Below are 19507 nucleotides of genomic sequence, written 5' to 3' on the forward strand. Positions count from 1 at the left end.
TTGGCCAGGCTGGTCTTGAACTCCTGACCTCCAGTGATCGGCCCACCTCAGCTGACCAAAGTGCTGGGATTACCGGCGTGAGCCACCATGCCCCACCAACATCTTAATCTTGACACAGGTAAAATCCATGGAGGCGACCAAGGCATTCTCCACCAAAGCACTCATTTATAGCCCATCATTAAACTCACTCAGCTGGAATTGCATGGGGTTTTGCCACCAACATTTAGATATCAGTGATGTGGGCAGCATATGTGTGTCTCCATGTAAGATGTGTGCACATATGCCATGTTGAGGGTGGGGGCATAACCGTAGCATCTAGAAGATTTCTGCCAACTACAGACAGCCACCCCATCATGAGGCTCCATGGGGCTGAAGGAGGGTACCCTGGTGTACTGTGGTTGAGAACTACTGCAATGGCAATGCCCTTTCCAAAACCATTGGCCCAAGAGAGCAAAGTTCTTTCCCTGCTGCATTGCTGTGGCTCTCTGCTCCTACTACTCCCGTGTAGAATGCGGATGGTTCTTCCCAGTTCTATGACTAGGATCGGTTTTGGATGGCAGAGAGGGTGCCGTAGAAGTACATCCAAAAAGTTTTATTATGCATACAATTGTTCTAATCCTGAGAAAAAGGTAAGTGAAAATATTTTGCGTGCACTAGAACACTTACTCTTTAAAAGAACCAGAAAGGAACCCCCTTCTTAAAATGCTGTGTGAAACTGGATTAACGATTTTACATGTTTTATACATTCAAAAGTTTCTAGATCTGATTTGCCTGTAAAATAATTTGTATTTTAATTTGCTGTCAGCATTTTTTTAAGCAGAACAGTATTTTTAATGGACAGCATATTTATCATCCTAGGATTTTCTAGCTGGAAGTCATTTAAAAAGGGCAGAGTGTGCCTTGCTACTAATTTGATTTAGCTTTGCTTAAATCTTACACGTGTTCAAAATTTGGATAAACTCAGAAAACTCTTATTGTGTAATATTTCTTTAAACCCACATTCATCATGGGAATTTTAATCCCTAAACTTTTGATTCATTAAAGTTTGCTCATTAAAAGGCTATTTTCCAACTCTGTCCTATTTCCAGAAAGACCATGACCTTTCTATTTGGAAAACTATAAAGTCTTGGCTCATGTGAAATGACTGAAATGTGAACTCAAGTACACTAAGTTTGTGATCTTTTCAACTAAGTTAAAATGTATCTACTGTCTCTAATTCAGTTATTAACTGTTGATTTTAATTTCAAATACTTCCTGTGCCATTCCTCTCCTCTCTGTCATATTAGTTGCTGCCTCATTTGGGCCCCATTTAAGCTGGGTCACAGAAACAGCCTCCATACTAACCTCCCAGGCCTGGGCTAACCACACTACCTCTTTAGCACCTCTTCACCACCACGCCTCTTTCCTTTTAAAAATCTTTCGGCGACGTTTCTTGGAAAGTTCCACTGGACCTTTCTGGAGCTCAGTCCAGCATGAAACTGCCAAGGAGGACTCCTCTAGCCCCTTAGATTTGTCGCCCCTAAAGCTGGTGGACGGGAATGCAACCTGTCTACTTTCTTGTTGCCCCTACAGGGAAGCATTCAGATCTTGTTTCATTTTAAGGATTCTCTGCTAATCAGTAAAAGTAAAAACATGTGAGTGATTAGCCCCGCTAACAAACACCAGAGAGTTACAAAGTTCATATTATGTGGTTCTGGTCTCTTTGAGGCCCAGCAGTCACTGGCCTGGTCCCTGGGGCTTGGGAGGGAAAGCTAAGCTGGAAGAGTCTGCAGAACTCCAGGCAGGCAAATGATTTTCAGTCCTCAAACCTAACAGTCCTTATTATACCTCTGTTCAACCTTTGTGTAAGGCAGGAGAGTTGACATCTTAGAGGGACGTTTTGTGGATTCCCACTGGAGAGGTCTATTTATTTCAACAAGAGGTGGGATCTACTCACATTTTATCAGCTATACGGAAACTTGAGTCAGCTGGCACCAGACTTCTGATTTATTACAGTAACACTTTTATTAACTCTAATGGATGGTACCCTAGAAAGCTGCCCCTTAATCCCTCTCTAGGTGCTGGGATAGAAGGGGCAAGATCACATCTTCAGAGAGCAATTGCAGGGAGTCAGGATCAGAACAATGATCTGAAAAGGGCCCTGGGGTATGAAAGGCCTGAGGCAGGCTTTAGGGTGCCTGAGCAAGAGGAAGAGGAGGCGGAAAGGAGATGAGAGCAAGCATCATTGGGTTGAAATAAATTGTGCTAGCCCCTCTTCTTCCTTGTTAACAGAACCCCACTTCCGTGCATTAAAAGCAATGTGTCTAGCCTGTAATCCTAGCACTTTGGGAGGCTGAGGCGGGCAGATCACGAGGTCAGATCGAGACCATCCTGGCTAACATGGTGAAAACCTGTCTCCACTAAAAATACAAAAAATTAGCCAGGCATGGTGGCAGGTGCCTTGTAGTCCCAGCTACTTGGGAGGCTGAGGCAGAAGAATGGTGTGAACCCGGGAGGCGGAGCTTGTAGTGAGCCGAGATCACGCCACAGCACTCTAGCCTGGGTGACAGAGAGAGAGTCCGTCTCAAAACACACACACACAAAAAAAACAAACAAAAGCAATGTGTCTAGCCCAGCCCAAAAAATACACAACTCATCATTAGGCCAAGGTAATGATGACAATCCCATTTGCTTTTGGCAGGTATGTGCTCTCCCAGCCTAACTGAAATGGAGTCCCTAGTTCTAGCCAATGACAGGCAGAAAGCTACTGGAGGTTTCTGGAAAGGCCTTTGGAGTCTGATAAGAGGCATGGGGGGTGGGGGGAGGCTTGCTTGTCCAACACCATCTTTTGCCTTTGAGGACTGCTGGGAAACCTACAAGTGCAACATCTATCCTTGATACAGGATGCAAAGGTTCCTCATGAGATCAGAGTCCCTGTTCCAGCCCAGAAATTGCGTGCCTCCAGTCTTGTCTGTGAGGTCCTGAAACATGTCCATTGCTGAAAACTCTGTTAGTAGGTTAGGGGTGACTTGGTCCGGGCATTTTCCCGTTCAACAAAGTGCCAGGCATTAAGTGGACCCCTTCAGGTTGGGACATCAAGCTCTTTCGTCCTGAGAAATTTCCCTTAAATTCAAGGTACCATCATCATGAAGTTTCACAACTTTAAAGAGAAGATCCTAAAATCTTTCAGAGAGAAAAAAATAACGCATCACTTCTCAACCACACCGAAAAATGGAAGACAATGAAACCTGCCTTCAAAATGCTGGGGAGAAATTCTTTTCAATTTAGAATTCCATATAAGCCAGAATTTAAATTTGAGGGTTGAATAAATTCTCAGATATCGGAGGGCTCAGAAACTTTTAGCTTGTGTACTCATCTTACGAAACCACTAAAATGGTGCGTTCCTGTGAAAGAAGGGAGTTGGTCAAGAAAAAGGAAGACATGGGTCCACAGATCCAACTGTCTCCGAACCTCTAGGCTGGTGACACGCAGTTCCCCGTTCTCTGGGGACCTCCTCAGATCTCCCTGTCGTGTCATCTCACATCTGTCATTTCTCGGGTCATATCCAACCCACTCGGTCACCCATGCACCGGGACGACGCGACAGGCCTGTGGCTCCACCGCCCTTGACAGCAACGACTGGCAATCCCGTGCCGGCCCTGCTCGACGCAAGCACCTCCAAACGCCGGGCTGCGTCTTAGTGACTCTGGGACCGCCAGCCAGGTACCTTGCTCAGTCAGTGTTGGTCGGATGCATGAATGAATGGGGAAAACAAACGAAAGTCTCTCTCCCTGGCCCTGCTCCCATACATCTGTAGGCCTGGGTTTTGGTTTTATCCGAAGACTTAGACACGGGACGCAAGTTCCTTCGCGGAGCCAGACGGAATCCGTCAGAGAGAAGCGGGATTCGAGCTCGCGGCGCAAAGGCGCGGCCCCGCCCCGACGCCCTTTCGCTGTCCCCACTTCGGCGCGCGCCGCTTACGTCACAGCCTCGTCTCTCCCCTTCCCTAGCCACACCCCCTTGCCTGTGACCCGGAAGTTGTACTTGCAACTGCGGCTTTCTTTCTCCCACAATACCTCGCGCTCTTCCTTTCTAACTTGGACCCGGCAGAGTGAGTATGGGTGGCGGAGTCTGGGCTCTTGGAATCCGGCCCCATCCTCCTCTGGGATTGTGCTAACTGGGACCGCAAAATTTCTCCCGAGCCAGCCCGGGGCTCCGGTTATGGGAAATGGGAATACACGCTGCGTTTAAGGGCTCCCGAAGCCGGAGGAGGAAAGTGTCCAGGCTTAGGGGAGCCGGGGCGGCAGGTATTTCCAGGTCGGAGGCATCTGAGGGGCGCGGGTGCGTGGGCCACTGGGTGACCGACTCAGCCTGGCCAGACTCAGCACCTGGAAGCGCCCCGAGAGTGACCGCGTGAGGCTGGGAGGGAGCACTTGGCTTGAGCTTGTTCAACTCTGCTCTGAGCCTCCTTGTCGCCTGCATTTAGATGGCTCCCGCAAAGAAGGGTGGCGAGAAGAAAAAGGGCCGTTCTGCCATCAACGAGGTGGTGACCCGAGAATACACCATCAACATTCACAAGCGCATCCATGGAGTGTGAGTATCTCTGTAGCCGCCCTGGGGCTCGAACTCACGCGTCTGGTTGTCACTCTCGGAGATGGGCCGAATCATCACCCCAATCTCTTTCTCCTGTGGCCTTCCCTATTTCATTCATTGGCAATTTAACAAATCCTGTGGGCTCTGCTTTCCGAATATATTTCACCGTCTGACCAGCTGCGTTGGTCTTGCTGACCGCCCCCATTCTTCCTCACCGGAATGCTGACAGTAGCAGCTCCCTGCTTCTGTTCCCTTCCCTACCCAGACATGCGTAGGGATCTATTCTCAGATCCTGCAACGGTGTATCTTAGGTTAGAAATCAAGAGTTCTTGCCATGATGCCACATTGGCTGACCCGCTTCATCATACCGGGCATGCTTCTGTTTCAAAGTAGCTGCTTTGTTGAATTTTTACTCTTTTTTTTTCCCCCCTATGCCTGAATGTTTTTTTCCAAAAATAAATGCTTCGTTGCCTTTAGACCTTGAGTCCAGTATCGCCCTGTCCTTTTTTTTTTTTTTTTTTAAAAGACGGAGTCTTGCTCCTCCCCAACCTGGAGTGCAGTGGCGCGATCTCGGCTCGCTGCAACCTCCGCCTCCGTGCCTTAGCCTCTGGAGTAGCTGGGAGTACAGGAGCCCGCCACCACACCTGGTCCACCTTGGCCGTCTTATAGAAACCCGCAGCCCCTTTCCCTAATGCTTTGTCTTTCTTCTCCCTGGTTGGTTTTTCTCTGTAGTACTAGATACCGTCGGCTGTACCCAATAGGTTGCTTACATAAGCTGTGTGAAGAACAAGGGATTGCCAACTTTGTTATTTCTACTACCTTTTACTTCTGGATGTTTTAAGTATTTAAGTGAAGTGAACTTGCTTGATGGCGTTCATAGAGTTAACTATTACCCTCATCATACTCAAGAAGAAACCTGCCTGACATTTCAGGTCCCTGCTTTTTAAGCATAGATGAAGTTGATAGCATTGAAGGATCTGTTCCAAAAACATGTCCTTTCTTAAGACATGACATTTAATCAAATTTAATATTTTGAGGATTTCAGAAAGTGGATTGTGCATCTTCTTGTCCTAAGTATTATGCTAGTTGCTGAGTATTACACACTGGTGGGAAAAAAGGATTGTTACTGCCTAGTTGAAGGTTTGGTTTAGGCTGGTTTTAGGAGGACATACCATCTACAGTAAGTCCTCCCTGAGCTTGAAGCACACTGGCCTACTGTATGCTGTGAAAACTTGGTTTTGTTACATGGGACATCCAGGAGCCTATCAACGACATTGAGGACTTCTTACATGTACCTAATTTTGTGCTTTTAATTTGTTCACTTTACGTTTGAATCGTAGGGGCTTCAAGAAGCGTGCCCCTCGGGCACTCAAAGAGATTCGGAAATTTGCCATGAAGGAGATGGGAACTCCAGATGTGCGAATTGATACCAGGCTCAACAAAGCTGTCTGGGCCAAAGGAATAAGGTGCTAAAGTTATCTGTATTTGAAGGTGAACTTTTGCAGTGACACCAGCTTCACTTCCACCCTGCAAGAGCCCGTATCAGTTCAGTAATTTGGTTAGTGCACATGGAAGTATAAAAAAAATACTGTGACTGTGACTTAGGTTGGGTAATATCTGCAGGGAAGCCCTTAATTTAATGGCTTATGAACTGAGACCCAAGTGAAGGAGCCAGCAGTGTAGGGTGGGAAAGAGCATTGCACAGAGAGGAAGCTTGGCGGGATCTGGGAGCAGGGTGGTGAGTGCAGGTAGGGTGGAATAAATGACTGAGCCCAGTGGAGGAGGAGGGAGGGGTGAGGGCTGACCATGTAGGGTAGCTCTCGACAGCAAGGCAAGTCCACTATGAGAGAAGTGGTTCTTGGGCAGTTTTACCTATCCTTCTCGGGGTTGTGGCGGGCGGGGGCAGTGTTTTTTGTTGTCACTACTGAGGGATACTATGGGCCAGGGACACTAAACACCCTACAATTCATGGGGCTGCTCCCTCAAAGAGTTGCCTAGCCCAGGTGTTAGTACTGGTGTTGGGGCACCCTGCTCTAAAGTGGAACCAGAAAGCAAGGGAGGCTTGTGCTTTAAAGGATGTCATGAGGTGCCAGAACAGAATTGAAGGGCAGTTAGAGGAATGATGACAGTGTGGACTACTTGATTCTGGAAATGGGTGCAGGGCGGACTGTCTGCAGCTGTGTGGTATTTAAAACAGGATTCAGTGAGATGAACAAGACATCCACGTGTGGGGAGGACTGTCTGCATCTGCATGGTATTTAAAACTTAGGATTAAGTGAGATGAACAAGACAGGGACCTGAGACCTAGCTCTTCTGTAGGTGGACATTTAAGGGTGCAGCAGGAGAGGTGTCCTCCGATGCCTGCCTTGGGATAAGAGGAATGGGATTACAGGAGCCAAGAGAGGTCCTGAGTTTATAGGAATCCGGGGCCTAGAACAATACCTGGCACATCCTAAGATCAATAGAGGAAAGAGAATCAGCTGTGATGCTAGAGAGAGGATGAGATAAGACAAGGGGATTGCATGCGGAGATAAACTGAGTATATGCCTGTGGCAGTGTTTTTAACAGTGTTTTTTGTTTTGAGATGGAGTTTATGTTGCCCAGGCTGAAGTGCAGTGGTGTAGTCTCAGCTCACTGCAACCTTCACCTTCTGGGTTCAAGCTGTTTTCCTGCCTCAGCCTCCCAAGTGGCTGGGATTTACAGGCAGCCACCACACCTGGCTGTTATTTATTGTATTTTTAGTGGAGATGGGGTTTTACCATGTTGGCCAGAGTGTTCTCGAACTCTTGACCTCAGATGATGCGCCCACCTCAGCCTCCCAAAGTGCTGGGATTACAGGCTTGAGCCTCCATGCCCGGCCTTCACAATTTAATGTAACAGAAAAATCACATAATTTTCTGGTGATAGACAAAAGACTAACACATTTGGACCCAGATATCTGCTTAGGATTAATTGGTTGAATATCAATGGTGGCTACCTTAACATATCTTCAAACAGGCATCCCTCCTGTGGTAACAGCATTTAATGTTCACGTGGGGGTTATGTTTCATTTTCCAGGGAACTGTTAAGTTCAAGGTTGGTCAGAGTAGAGCAAAGGACAGCATTAGAGGCAGGGATATGAGATATGTGAATACAGCTAGTGGCTGCTTGGTTGAAAGGAGGCATTGACTTTAGCAACACAATTATGTTTTTATTAGGAATGTCCCATACCGAATCCGTGTGCGGCTGTCCAGAAAACGTAATGAGGATGAAGATTCACCAAATAAGCTCTACACTTTGGTTACCTATGTACCTGTTACCACTTTCAAAAGTAAGTTCTCCATCCCATAAAGCCATTTAAGCTCATTAGAAAAATGTCCTTACCTCTGTTAAAATGTGAATTCATCTGTTAAGCTAGGGGTGACACACATCATTGTATCCTTTTTAAATTGTGTGTTGGTGTGGGAAGATGCTTAAGAACGCAAAACTGGTCCATATCTGGGATGTGCTACATGCCTAGACCCATCTACAAAAGGTTTTTAGAATTGAAGTATGGGCCGGGCGCGGTGGCTCAAGCCTGTAATCCCAGCACTTTGGGAGGCCGAGACGGGCGGATCACGAGGTCAGGAGATCGAGACCATCCTGGCTAACACGGTGAAACCCCGTCTCTACTAAAATACAAAAAAAACTAGCCGGGCGAAGTGGCGGGCGCCTGTAGTCCCAGCTACTCAGGAGGCTGAGGCAGGAGAATGGCGTAAACCCGGGAGGCGGAGCTTGCAGTGAGCTGAGATCTGGCCACTGCACTCCAGCCCGGGAGACAGAGCGAGACTCCACCTCAAAAAAAAAAAAAAAAAAAAAAAGAATTGAAGTATGAAATGTGATGTGGGTGTGGAAGTTGACTGTCATTTCCTTTACAGATCTACAGACAGTCAATGTGGATGAGAACTAATTGCTGATCATCAAATACATCAAATAAAGTTATAAAATTGACTTTGTTTTGGTTCTTTTTAGTTGCAATATAATGTGCTTGTATATCCTATTGTAATTATGGGATCATTTGAAGAGCTTTTCCCACATTGATGGCCTGTGTTGCTTTCTCCCCATCTTCTGGGGTTGGATTTGTGAACAGGGTCTAGGCAGGTTTTTAAAGGTGATTTCAAATTGCAACCTAGTTTTAGAACCACTGTTCTGGGTAGTTGGGATACTGAAGGCATATTATTAATGATTCTACTTGTATGTTTTGCTAAATCAAAGATAAGCATTTTTCCAGAAACCAGGATGTAGAATCCATTTGCCATTGGCATCGTAACATTTTAGGAAACAACTTTAAAATGACGTACTATCTGTAGCATCTTAAATTTAATGAAATTAATGTGGCAGTATGTCTTTTAAGTTTCTGCCTACATCTATATTGAATATAGTTGTCTTCTAAAATAATTGGTTTTTGGTGAGATAACCAGATGCATATTTTAACTCATTTGTAATGGCCCTGTTGTACCTGGAGCCAAGGTTCAGAAGTAAAGTTCCTTAAGGTATCAATAACAAAAATTTGTACTAATAGTTCAGTCCTAAAGCAGTGTTGCTGGGATTATGTTTCACCAGCATTTACAAGCTGTATGTTAAATGCTGCCATAAAGAGGTCTCTGAAGCCCCACTGGTGATGTAGGGCACACCCAAGGCGGGGCTGAGAAGTACCTAGTGTTGCACCACCCAGAAACCATGGATGGGCAGGAGCAACGTCTCCTGCTTACCCATTCACTGCCACAATCTACAGCTTAAGACGCTTAACTACAAGGTAAAAGAAGAGGACCAAGTAAATACAAAAAGTTTCTTATTAAAAAACTTGGAGGCCAACATTGAAAGCATGGTTTGTACACATTTTTGGAAGGACATATAAAGTGAATACAACCAAATATATTAAAATGGTTTCAATTACCAGCATTGAAACAGTGCAAAAAAAAAAGCCAAATACAATTGCACAGATAGTGGACTCCCTTAGATCTTGAAGGTGAACTTGATTCCTAACCGCTCCCATTGTCATTCCAAGTGAAAAATGAAAGTATGGGGCTTCTCTTGCTTCTTGGTTAGTATGACACATTGTGTTCATCTGAGCAAAATCACACTAGCATCACAGCAGAAGTGCCCTTTTCAGCCAATCTGGTAAAAATTGCAAGTTGGCATCAAGTGAACCAATGCATACCCTAGGGCGCTGACAATTCTCAAAGAATACATAGAAATGCTTGAGGGTTGTGTCGGTTCCCCTGGCCAGTTTGTCAGGTTGTTTATCCAGATGCCCCATTTGTAAAGTAGACTGAAATCTCGGTTGAGGGCTGACCCCAAGAAATAGTCTGGTCCGTGCTTTGGTATGGCAGACTCCAGTGTGCATAGCAGCTGCTATCTTGCTACAAGTTATTCAGCTTAAGTTCAGACTGTGATTGGTGGCTCATTTCAGAAGTTTTCAGATTGTACTGATTGATCTTGGCATTTTCAAGTTTGGATTTCATGTCCAGTGGCTTTTCAAAAAAGTTTACTAATGATTGTTCAGTCAGAAGTGAAGCTAAAATATGTTCAAGGGAGACAGTCCAGTCCGCTTCTGCCTCCTCTGGAAATGCCTGGGGTTCCTGCGGTGTCTTTGCAGTGTCTGCAAAAACCGAGTCCTCAGGAGAAGGAGCTGAGGCCTGCAGCTCCTCCCCACACTCCTGGGAGCAGCTTCCAGAGCTGCTGCTTCGCTGCCCCACCTCTCCGATCTGCAGCAGCAGCGTGGTGACTGTTGCGATAGCTTGGTACAAATCGTTTTCTTCTGGATCTTCATGGAACATACTGTACAGAGTTTTACAGAACTGGATAAATTCTCTCTGAAATTGAAATAAGTCTTATGTAGCAGCAGAACCAGGGTGGAAGTGTCACCTTTTTTTTAACATTATACCTGTGACCTTTGAGAAAACGACACAGTACTTTTGAAGACACACAATGTAAGAAAAGGTAGTCTCTGCCCTTCCACTCTGAAAACAAGGTGATGGTTCCTGGGAATTTCAGCACACACTTGGAAATGGGTAGACCTTCCTAGAGGATGTGCACACCCTTTAACAAAGCAATTCAAGAAACCACGGCAGGCCAGGCATGGTGGCTCATGCCTGTAATCCCAGCACTGTGGGAGGCTGAGGTGGGCGGATCACCTGAGATTGGGAGTCTGAGACCAGCCCAACCAACACAGAGAAACCCCATCTCTACTAAAAATACAAAATTAGCCGGGTGTGGTGGCACATGCGCCAGGAGAATCGCTTAAACCCAGGAGGCCGAGGTTGTGGTGAGCCAAGATTGCACCAGTGCACTCCAGCCTGGGCACCAAGAGCGAAACTTCATCTCAAAAAAAAAAAAAAAAACCAAACAAAAGAAACCACAGTAATGTAGATTTATCTGTAGGGATTTTTTTTTTTTTTCCCTCTCTGAGACGGAGTCTCGCTCTGTTGCCCAAACTGGAGTGCAGTGGCCGGATCTCAGCTCACTGCAAGCTCCGCCTTTGGGGTTCACGCCATTCTCCTGCCTCAGCCTCCCAAGTAGCTGAGACTACAGGCGCCCGCCACCTCGCCCGACTAGTTTTTTGTATTTTTTAGTAGAGACGGGGTTTCACCATGTTAGCCAGGATGATCTCGATCTCCTGACCTCGTGATCCGCCCGTCTCGGCCTCCCAAAGTGCTGGGATTACAGGCTTGAGTCACTGCGCCCGGCCTATCTGTAGGGATCTTTAAGCTAGGGTTTATAATAGGAAAATGCTGGTAACAGCTGAAACGCTATAAAGTTAGGGCATGTTCCTATGGTGGGAAGGCCATGCAGTATCTAAACGTAAAATGAAATGGAACAGTAATGCCTGTTTTCTCAGTGTAATCTGAGACACTGCTGCTGAAATTGAGAATATGTAATGTGAGGACAGGTGCTTCAGGTGGAATCTAGCTACACAATTACTCCAAGAATAGACAAATGGTTGGGTATGGCCATGCGCAGTGACTCACGCCTGTAACCCCAGCACTTTGGGAGGCCAAGGCAGGTGGATCACGACATCAGGAGATCGAGACTGTCCTGGCTAACACGACTAAACCCCGTCTACTAAAAAATACAAAAAAACTAGCTGGGCGAGGTGGCGGGGGCCTGTAGTCCCAGCCACTCGGGAGGCTGAGGCAGGAGAATGGCATGAACCCAGGAGGTGGAGCTTGCAGTGAGCGGAGATCAGGCCACTGCACTGCAGCCTGGGCGACAGAGCGACACTCGTCTCAAAAAAAATTTTAAAAAGTTAATTCTCTGCACTGAAGAAAGTCCATACCTGGCTCATTTTGGGCAATTCTTTCTCGGTTTTATCTTTTTCTTTGGCTAAATCCTTAATCATTTGCTTCAGCTGTTTCTGATAATCAACTGCATCACCTTGAAACAAAGGAAAACAACATGTAGTTTAAATAAGTTCAGTGAAAGCAAAAAGGAAAGTATGTAAGAGGGAAGCAAGGGGGTGAGGAATTCCACTAAGCGAATTCCGTACAAAACTGGAAAGCAACAGATTCCCCTGGAGAGCCAGTTGGTGGTAATTGGGAGACTTCTGCTCTAAGAGGACGCGTGACACAGCAAACAGGAGGAAGGAACTTGGTGGTGGGGGCAAGGGGCAGCCACCCAGCAACACCCCCACTCAGAGCGCTTCTGGCCTCTAAAGGCCATGAGTTTGGTGATAATTCATTGGATGACGGGAAAAGACAGGGCTGCTACAAGAGGGGTGAGGGCAACCTCAGTGCCTCCTGCCACTGCAGTGGTATGCCCAGAGGAAAGCAACAATGAAAAGAGGTACGTGCCATTGGGTTTCCCGAAAACCAGGGGTCTCGACGTTGACAACAGAGGATTCTTCAATGGCGACTGGCTGTCTCGGTCATTTTCAGTGAGTGCTTAAAAAAAGATAAGAGGTTAAATTAAACAAATTTTCTCCCTTACCAAAATGACAGTAAGGTAGCTTTTAGGCAACTAAACGCTAAGCCAGCAGCTCCCAGCCTGTGGACTCTAGTTTTTGCAGCGTCCATGAACCCAAACTCACACCAAGCACTGTTCTGGATACCCAGAGAAAATAAAATGTCCCCCACACCAAGTGTGCCTTTTCCCAGAGGTATGTGAAGACTGTTGTAATTAACAACATACACATTCATAGGGCACTGCTATTACCAATTTGGTTGGAAAAAATGTATATAGTGAAATCCCATTTTGTAAAACTAAAATATATTCATGCACATATAAAGTACTCTAGAAATACTAAATCTCTGGATGGTGGAATAATTGGTAATGATTTTAAACTTCTCAGGATAGTATTTCTCTATAATGAACACATACTGCTGTACTTACACAATTTCTTTTAAAAGTTGAAGAAAAGCTTCAGTGAATTCAAATCTGCATCTTAGTATTAGGAGAGTGTTTTTTTTTTTTTTTTTTTTTTTTGAGGACGGAGTCTCGCTCTGTCGCCCAAGCTAGAGTGGCAGGGTAGGCTGGATCTCAGCTCACTGCAAGCTCCGCCTCCCGGGTTCACGCCATTCTCCTGGCCTCAGTCCTCGCGTAGCTGGGGACTACAGGCGCCCACCACCTCGCACCGGCTAGTTTTTTGTACTTTTTAGTAGAGACGGGGTTTTTCACGTGTTAGCCCAGGATAGGTCTCGATCTCCGTGACCTTGTGATCCGCCCGCCTCGGCCTCCCCAAAGTGCTGGGATTACAGGCTTGAGCCACTGCGCCCGGCACAGGAGTGTTTTAAGGATGTTAAAAATAAAACTCAGGACCCTCATATATTGACGATGGGAATGTAAACTGGCTCAGCCACTTTAGGACAGTTTGGCAGTTTTTTAAAAAGTTAAAGTTAGCATTTGACTCAGAAATCTCACTTCTACATATACACCCAAGAGAACTGAAAGTGTTCACATGCAAACTTGTACACAGATTGTTCATAGTAGTATTGTTCATAGTAGCCAAAAAAAAAAAAAAAAAAAACCCAAATGTTGAATAAATTGATGAACAAACAAATCGTGGCATACCCATACAATGGAATATTTGGTCATTAAAAGGAATGAAGCACTGACGCATGCTACAGCATAGATGTGTCTTGAAAACATCATGCTAGGTGAGAGAAGTTGAACATAATACAGCAGTTCCATTTATATGAAATGTCCAGGACAGGCAAATCTACAGAAAGCTGCCTAGGGCTGGGGAAAATGGATACACTGAGAGTGAGAGCTAAAGGTATGACATTTATTTTACGGTGATGGAATGGTCTAAAATTGATTGTGGTGATTGTTGCACAACTCTGAATATACCAAAAAAACCATTGAATTGTACACTTTAAATGGGTGACTCTCATGGTGCATGAATATACCTCAATAAAGCTGCTACAAAATAACAATTATCGGGGATGACAGGGAAGGTTCCCCATATTTTAAAAGGTTTGGAACTTATTCGTAAACCATTTAACTGAAAATAAATGACAGAATTCAGCTGTGATTCAACAAGCTTCCACAAGATGGCAGCAAAGCTTTAGAAAGCTACCCTTACTTTTCCCAACTTTGCCCAAAACGAATTCTGTGCAGTGGCACATGTAAGAATCCACTCAAACTGAACAGGGGGAAAACTGAAAACCCTGAATGGTACCTGGGGCAGTCAGGATGGAAATGGATTTCCCAGGGACCAGTGCTAGGATGCCAAAGAGCCTGGAGTACCACAAAGTAGAAATGTGTATACAAGTCACCAACAAAATGTGATGGGAGCCATAGAAAGGCAGCAATTAATCCAGGGGCTGGGCAAGTGTGTCCAGAAAGGAGGCTAGTAAAGTATTAACAGTGACAAGGAGCTGAGGGGCCAAAAAACTCCCAGAGCGGAGCCTCCCAACCTCTGCCGTCACAGCGTATGCAGAGAACATCACCTGGACATGGAACTCACTGAAAATACTCATTCCATGATCTTTTGATGATCAGAAGGATAGGATACTATGCATTATGGGAAACAGTAAATACTAAGAATACATGCAATCTTTAACGATCCTTTCAGTCTTTTCACATGAGAGATTAGGACTGTTTAAACATGACCTTATTTTTACATTCTTACATATATGTAACCTGTAATTCAAGAGTATAAATGGATTGAGAGGCAGTTTCTATTGTGTCTCACTTCAAGTACTACACCAGTTAAAATCAGATAAAGGGTTTACATTTGGTCCTCCGAAACCCCCATCTCAGACTTCTGTTTGAAGGTAGTAGGTAACTTCACTGCTCCAACAGATACCACCAGCAGGAAGCTCTCTCCTTTATGGCCTTAGGGACCTTCATTACACACTGTACATGTTTTCATTTTCTGTATCATTGTCATTGCCACTGCCATCTTTCCTCACTTTCTAAATGGGATGCCTGTGGAGGTGACAAGCCAGTTCCACCATAAGCGTCTTCTCTCTAGTAGAAGAGTTCACATACGGCTTTGAACACAGTCTAACCTTCAGATGCAGCTGAGACATTACGGTAATCATCAAAATAATCCCATCTCCACCATGCCTATTTTGCAAAAGCAGTATAGGGCCTTCCTCTCATCCCTCCATAGTGGTTGAAAAGAGCCATCAAATTATAGCAGTGAGGCCTTGCATTTGGATTAATTAGAAATTCCAATACAGCCAAGTCATTGATAGGAAAACCAACTAAGGTACCTAACTTGTTTCTCAATGATCTACTGTAAGAAAAATCACTTGAGATGCAACAGCTACTGGAGGCAGGGATCATACATCCAATTTCTTAGTGGCTTCTTGACGATTTGAATACCAGGAATCTTTATCACTTAGTTTTCTTTTGTTGAAAAGGGTCTGGGGCAGTCTTTTAATTCCACAAGTTTTTTTGTTTTTCAAGGAAGTTTATATTCTCTGTTGCCATAGTTTTCAAAATCTTCCATGGCATTTTAACTCAGGGCCCCAATCCAAAGCCAGAACAGATCTTTCATCTAGCCCAAGCTGCCCATCAAACATGTCTGGGATAATTTCTGATGTAGCTGATATCAGGACTGTCTGTTAAACTGGAATGTAAACTACCATTTTTTGTGCCCTATGAGATGCTGACCTTTGCAAATTTCCTCAACACATCATCCATTTTCGACATCATTATCTCTTCCAGCTAAGTCTTTAGAATGACTGTTTTTTCTCTGAGGGAGGCTCTTAATCCTGGCTGGATTCACCATTTAGCCAATCTGCTTCCATTTCACCTGGTGAGCCTTCTTCCCCTATGCCATTTGGGCCATTCCCATTATTATTTTAGCCCTCAGAACAGTGTAAGCATCCCTCAGTTTCTTGGGTTCCAGCAGATATCTTGACATATTCGCACATTCTTAAAAGCAAGAGCTTACAGAGTTATCTTCAGTATTGTTTCTTAGTGTAGCCATAAGAGAAGCCTGACCAAAAAGTGAAAAATCAAGATAGTGGGAAAGCTTGAGGATTTGAACGGCTCCGGTGTTTGCACTTCTACCTCAAGCACGTGTTCATTCTACGTATCAACCCCTTTTTCGCTGACAAATGTAATGTTGACAATTTTTTTGGCTAATGGGACTAGATCTGGAATCCAATCAACACTTTTTCATGTAAAGTATTTCAGAACAACAAAGCTTTCCCTCATTCATACACCGATATTGCTGTACTAATCTATAATTATGTTTGAGAACTCAAATTATAACACTGACTAAACATCACTAAGGAAGCATTTGTGACCTCCTTTTTTTCGAAGTTGAATTTTTGCTTTGAATTCGTTTTGTCAGTATGTGTTAATATAACGTCATGTGCTCTTTCAGTTATCAATTAAGTTCATTCAGGTTTTCAACGTTTTAAGTGCTTTTTTTAAAGTCAGTAATTGCCCTTAACCAACTGCAAATTGGAATTATTCAAAAGATTTCTCCTTTTAACTCAACTTCTTGACAAAACTCATCCTTTAGACAGCAGATGTACTTGGTTATGTATAAGACCTCAGAAGGAAACCTCTATTCCTTCACATAAAGCTGAACACAAAGACTGGAGCAGCCCCAATTTTATTAGTCAACATTTTAAGGACATCCTTTAATGTGGATTCAGGTTTGCCTGCCAGCCTTTCAGCCTATCTGTGAATAAAAGAGCATATTCCCTGAATCTCAGAGTTCGCAGAAGGAACTCATAGGCCTGCTCAGTATACAAACTTACAGAAGAACCTCCAAATTGTCTCATTTGTGTGTGTCCATTTTGAATGTTAACCTTCTCAGAAGTTTGCTATGATGTTTCTTTCCAAGGAAAATAAAGTTCTCCCAGGAAGTTCTCCTCTGGAAGTCCAATTAGTATAATTAAGCAAAATGACCAATATCCATAGGCTTTTCGATCTGCAGTGAAAACTGTTGGATTTCATCATCTTCTGGAATACTCTTTATCTGTGTATTACCTGACATGGTACCAAATCATCTAATATTTCCTTCCTAGTTCCTGTGCTAAATAGTGTTACAATCGCCAAGAGCCCATAAAGTGAGCCCTCCTGGAAATGGATGAGGCCTTGGGCCTCGGCTCTTCATTGCTTCCTGAGCTGCAGCATTTGCCTTCACAACCAAGCTCACAGAAGACATCCGTCTCATGTTACCCTGGCAGAGGGCCGGGCCTGCTCTACACAGGCAGGTGTTTCAGCAAGGTACTGATGTTTTCTACCCTTGCCTCTTCCACAGGCAAATAATAAGACTTAGGTGAAGAGAATTCTTTAGGCACACAAATTCACATTTGATGTAATCTCATTATACTTCCTGATCTGTGACTGTAAACTTTCATTTCGTAACTAGCATGTCTGTCCCACCTTTAAAAAGTTTTTCATTATGAAAGTAAGTATTTGTTAGAATTAAGTCTATTTAAATGAAAAGAACTTAGATACGAGTCTGCATGGCCTCAGGAAAATGATGTTTTAAAATAGAGATGTTAGGCTGTCTGCACTCTTAAGGCTTTTTTGTCGTTTTCTTAAGGCTTTTTTAACTGCATCAAAAATTCAGATACGAAACATACACTAAAAAATAATACATCATATCTTAATTTCCATTGAACTTGATTTAAATTCAGAGTCACACAGTATGAATATCACCATGAGATATGTTCAAAAAGGTTTGAACAATTGATTTTCTGAAACCATGAAGGTACAAATGCTTTTAATAAATCAATGTAATTAAAATGTCTTTTAGAAATAAACTTATTTAGAAACAAGTAGTAATTCATTAGAAAGTAAGATGAAGAGGCTGGGTGTGGTGGCTCACGCCTGTAATCCCAGCACTTTGGGAGGCCGAGGTGGGTGGATCACGAGGTCAGGAGACCGAGACCATCCTGGCTAACACGGTGAAACTCCGTCTCTACTAAAAAATACAAAAAATTAGCCGAGCGTAGCGGTGGCCACCTTTTAGTCCCAGCTACTCGGGAGGCTGAGGCAGGAGAATGGCATGAACCCGGGAGGCAGAGCTTGCAGTGAGCCGAGATCACGCCACTGCACTCCAGCCTGGGCAACAGAGTGAGACCCCGTCTCAAAAAAAAAAAAGAAAAAAGAAAGTTAGATGAAGAATCAAAAATCAATCTTAGATGATAATTCAAAAGCCAATTATAAATTGTAAAACATATCAGGGTGAAATGTTATCTGTACTAATCTATGCAACTTCTCTATAAATCTAAAATTATTCCAAAATAATGTTTATTTCCAAACCAACATAAAATTAATAGAGTAAAATAAAAACAATCATATTCTATTTAAGAATGCCAGATATAGATAATGACAACTGTGGAAAGATAACGATGATGATGATATGATGAAAATCAACAATTACGCATGCCTTCTGTGTTACTAGAAAAACATTTGTGAAAAATAAGGATAAATTAAAACTCAATGTATATTGGCATAAAGGGCAGAAAACGTCAGTGATGCCAAACAATTTGCATTTATGATCAGCTGACAGAGAAAGGGAAACAAAAAATAAATAAATAATAAAATAAACAATTTGCACTCAAGTCATAATAGTGCACATTGTCAATGGGGAGGTCAAGGAGGGACGGTGTGGCCAGCACAGAATTCTCACTGGGGACAGCGTGCGTGCCTAAGGTATCAGATGCCAGTTCAGTAAGGGCTGCATCCAGGAAGTAGACCCAGAAAGCCCACAACTAATGTCCAGGTGCATCTTCAGTGTTTGTACCATAGTCCCCCCTCATCCAAAGTGTTAAAGTGCACGCTGCTCTGAGTAACATTTTGAAAACTTGCGCTGTTCCACTCCATCCCAGGTCAGACGCAAATCCTCCCTTTGTGCACTATCTCCACGAGGTCTACACTACCTGCCTGTTACTCATTAGTCATCTCGGTGATCAGATTGAAAAAATCTAGTGTATATAGGATTTGGTACTATCCACAGTTCCCGGCATCCACAGGGAGTTGGGGGGTGCTTGGGACATATGTCCAGTGGATAAAGGGGAATGTGTATGTGCATTAATAGCTGAAAAAGCCACCAGGATATCATGGCCCTAGAAACCCCCTCAGCACCCACCAGCCTCCCCAGGCACCATCCAACACCAGAACCACAACCACAGCACTGCAGGGGCAGAGCCCTCTGGGATTTCTGATTCATCTCTTAGTTTTTAAGATCAAGGAACACCTTTTAGGTTTCTTTGGTCTTGTTCCTGTCAGTGTCAAGTCTGATCTCATAGATATCGAAATGGCTTCCTTTTCCTGGTTACTAGTGCTGAAATTTGTAGAAAACATGGTCTGATGCACTAGAAACATGAAATGTTCTTCAGATTCAGTAGCCTAAAATAACTATTAAGTTAGTAATGAGGGTCTGGCTCTCACACACATTCCACAGGCCAGTGGTTCTGAAGGTGTCCTCAGACCCAGCGCGGGAGCCCAGGAACTTGGTTTAAACAGGCCTTCCAGGGGATTCTGGTGCACACTCA

General features: G+C 44.2%; 2 protein-coding genes across 6 annotated transcripts in view; one reads left to right on the forward strand and one right to left on the reverse strand.

Annotated features, from left to right (window-relative positions):
* Positions 1–3498: 3498 nt before the first annotated feature.
* On the forward strand, positions 3499–17678 carry RPL31 (ribosomal protein L31). Of its 3 annotated transcripts, none has more exons than XM_017847784.1 (5): positions 3499–4089; positions 4465–4571; positions 5912–6037; positions 7769–7881; positions 17027–17672. In XM_017847784.1, exons 2-5 carry the CDS (start codon positions 4465–4467, stop codon positions 17065–17067), a joined length of 387 nt encoding a protein of 128 aa, XP_017703273.1. In that variant the 5' UTR covers positions 3499–4089; the 3' UTR covers positions 17068–17672. The 3 variants fall into 3 exon arrangements, with proteins under 3 accessions (XP_017703273.1, XP_017703275.1, XP_017703274.1); XM_017847786.1 differs by lacking the exon at positions 17027–17672 and adding an exon at positions 8468–8543; XM_017847785.1 differs by lacking the exon at positions 3499–4089 and adding an exon at positions 4096–4285 and having other exon boundaries at positions 17027–17678.
* Positions 9365–19507, reverse strand: part of TBC1D8 (TBC1 domain family member 8) — a 94033-nt gene continuing 83890 nt past the window's right edge. For 2 of the 3 annotated variants that reach the window (XM_017847782.1, XM_017847781.1), the window contains 3 exons: positions 12383–12472; positions 11869–11966; positions 9365–10405 (listed from right to left, as the gene is read on the reverse strand). In XM_017847782.1, the coding sequence (XP_017703271.1) occupies positions 9953–10405; positions 11869–11966; positions 12383–12472 (641 nt within the window). In that variant the 3' untranslated portion in view covers positions 9365–9952. The remainder of the gene's footprint in view (positions 10406–11868; positions 11967–12382; positions 12473–19507) is intronic. The other variant, XM_017847783.1, reaches the window with a different exon arrangement.

This window comes from Rhinopithecus bieti, unplaced genomic scaffold (assembly GCF_001698545.2).
Source record: "Rhinopithecus bieti isolate Rb0 unplaced genomic scaffold, ASM169854v2 scaffold_28016, whole genome shotgun sequence".
In the NCBI taxonomy this organism is placed as follows: Eukaryota; Metazoa; Chordata; class Mammalia; order Primates; family Cercopithecidae; genus Rhinopithecus; species Rhinopithecus bieti.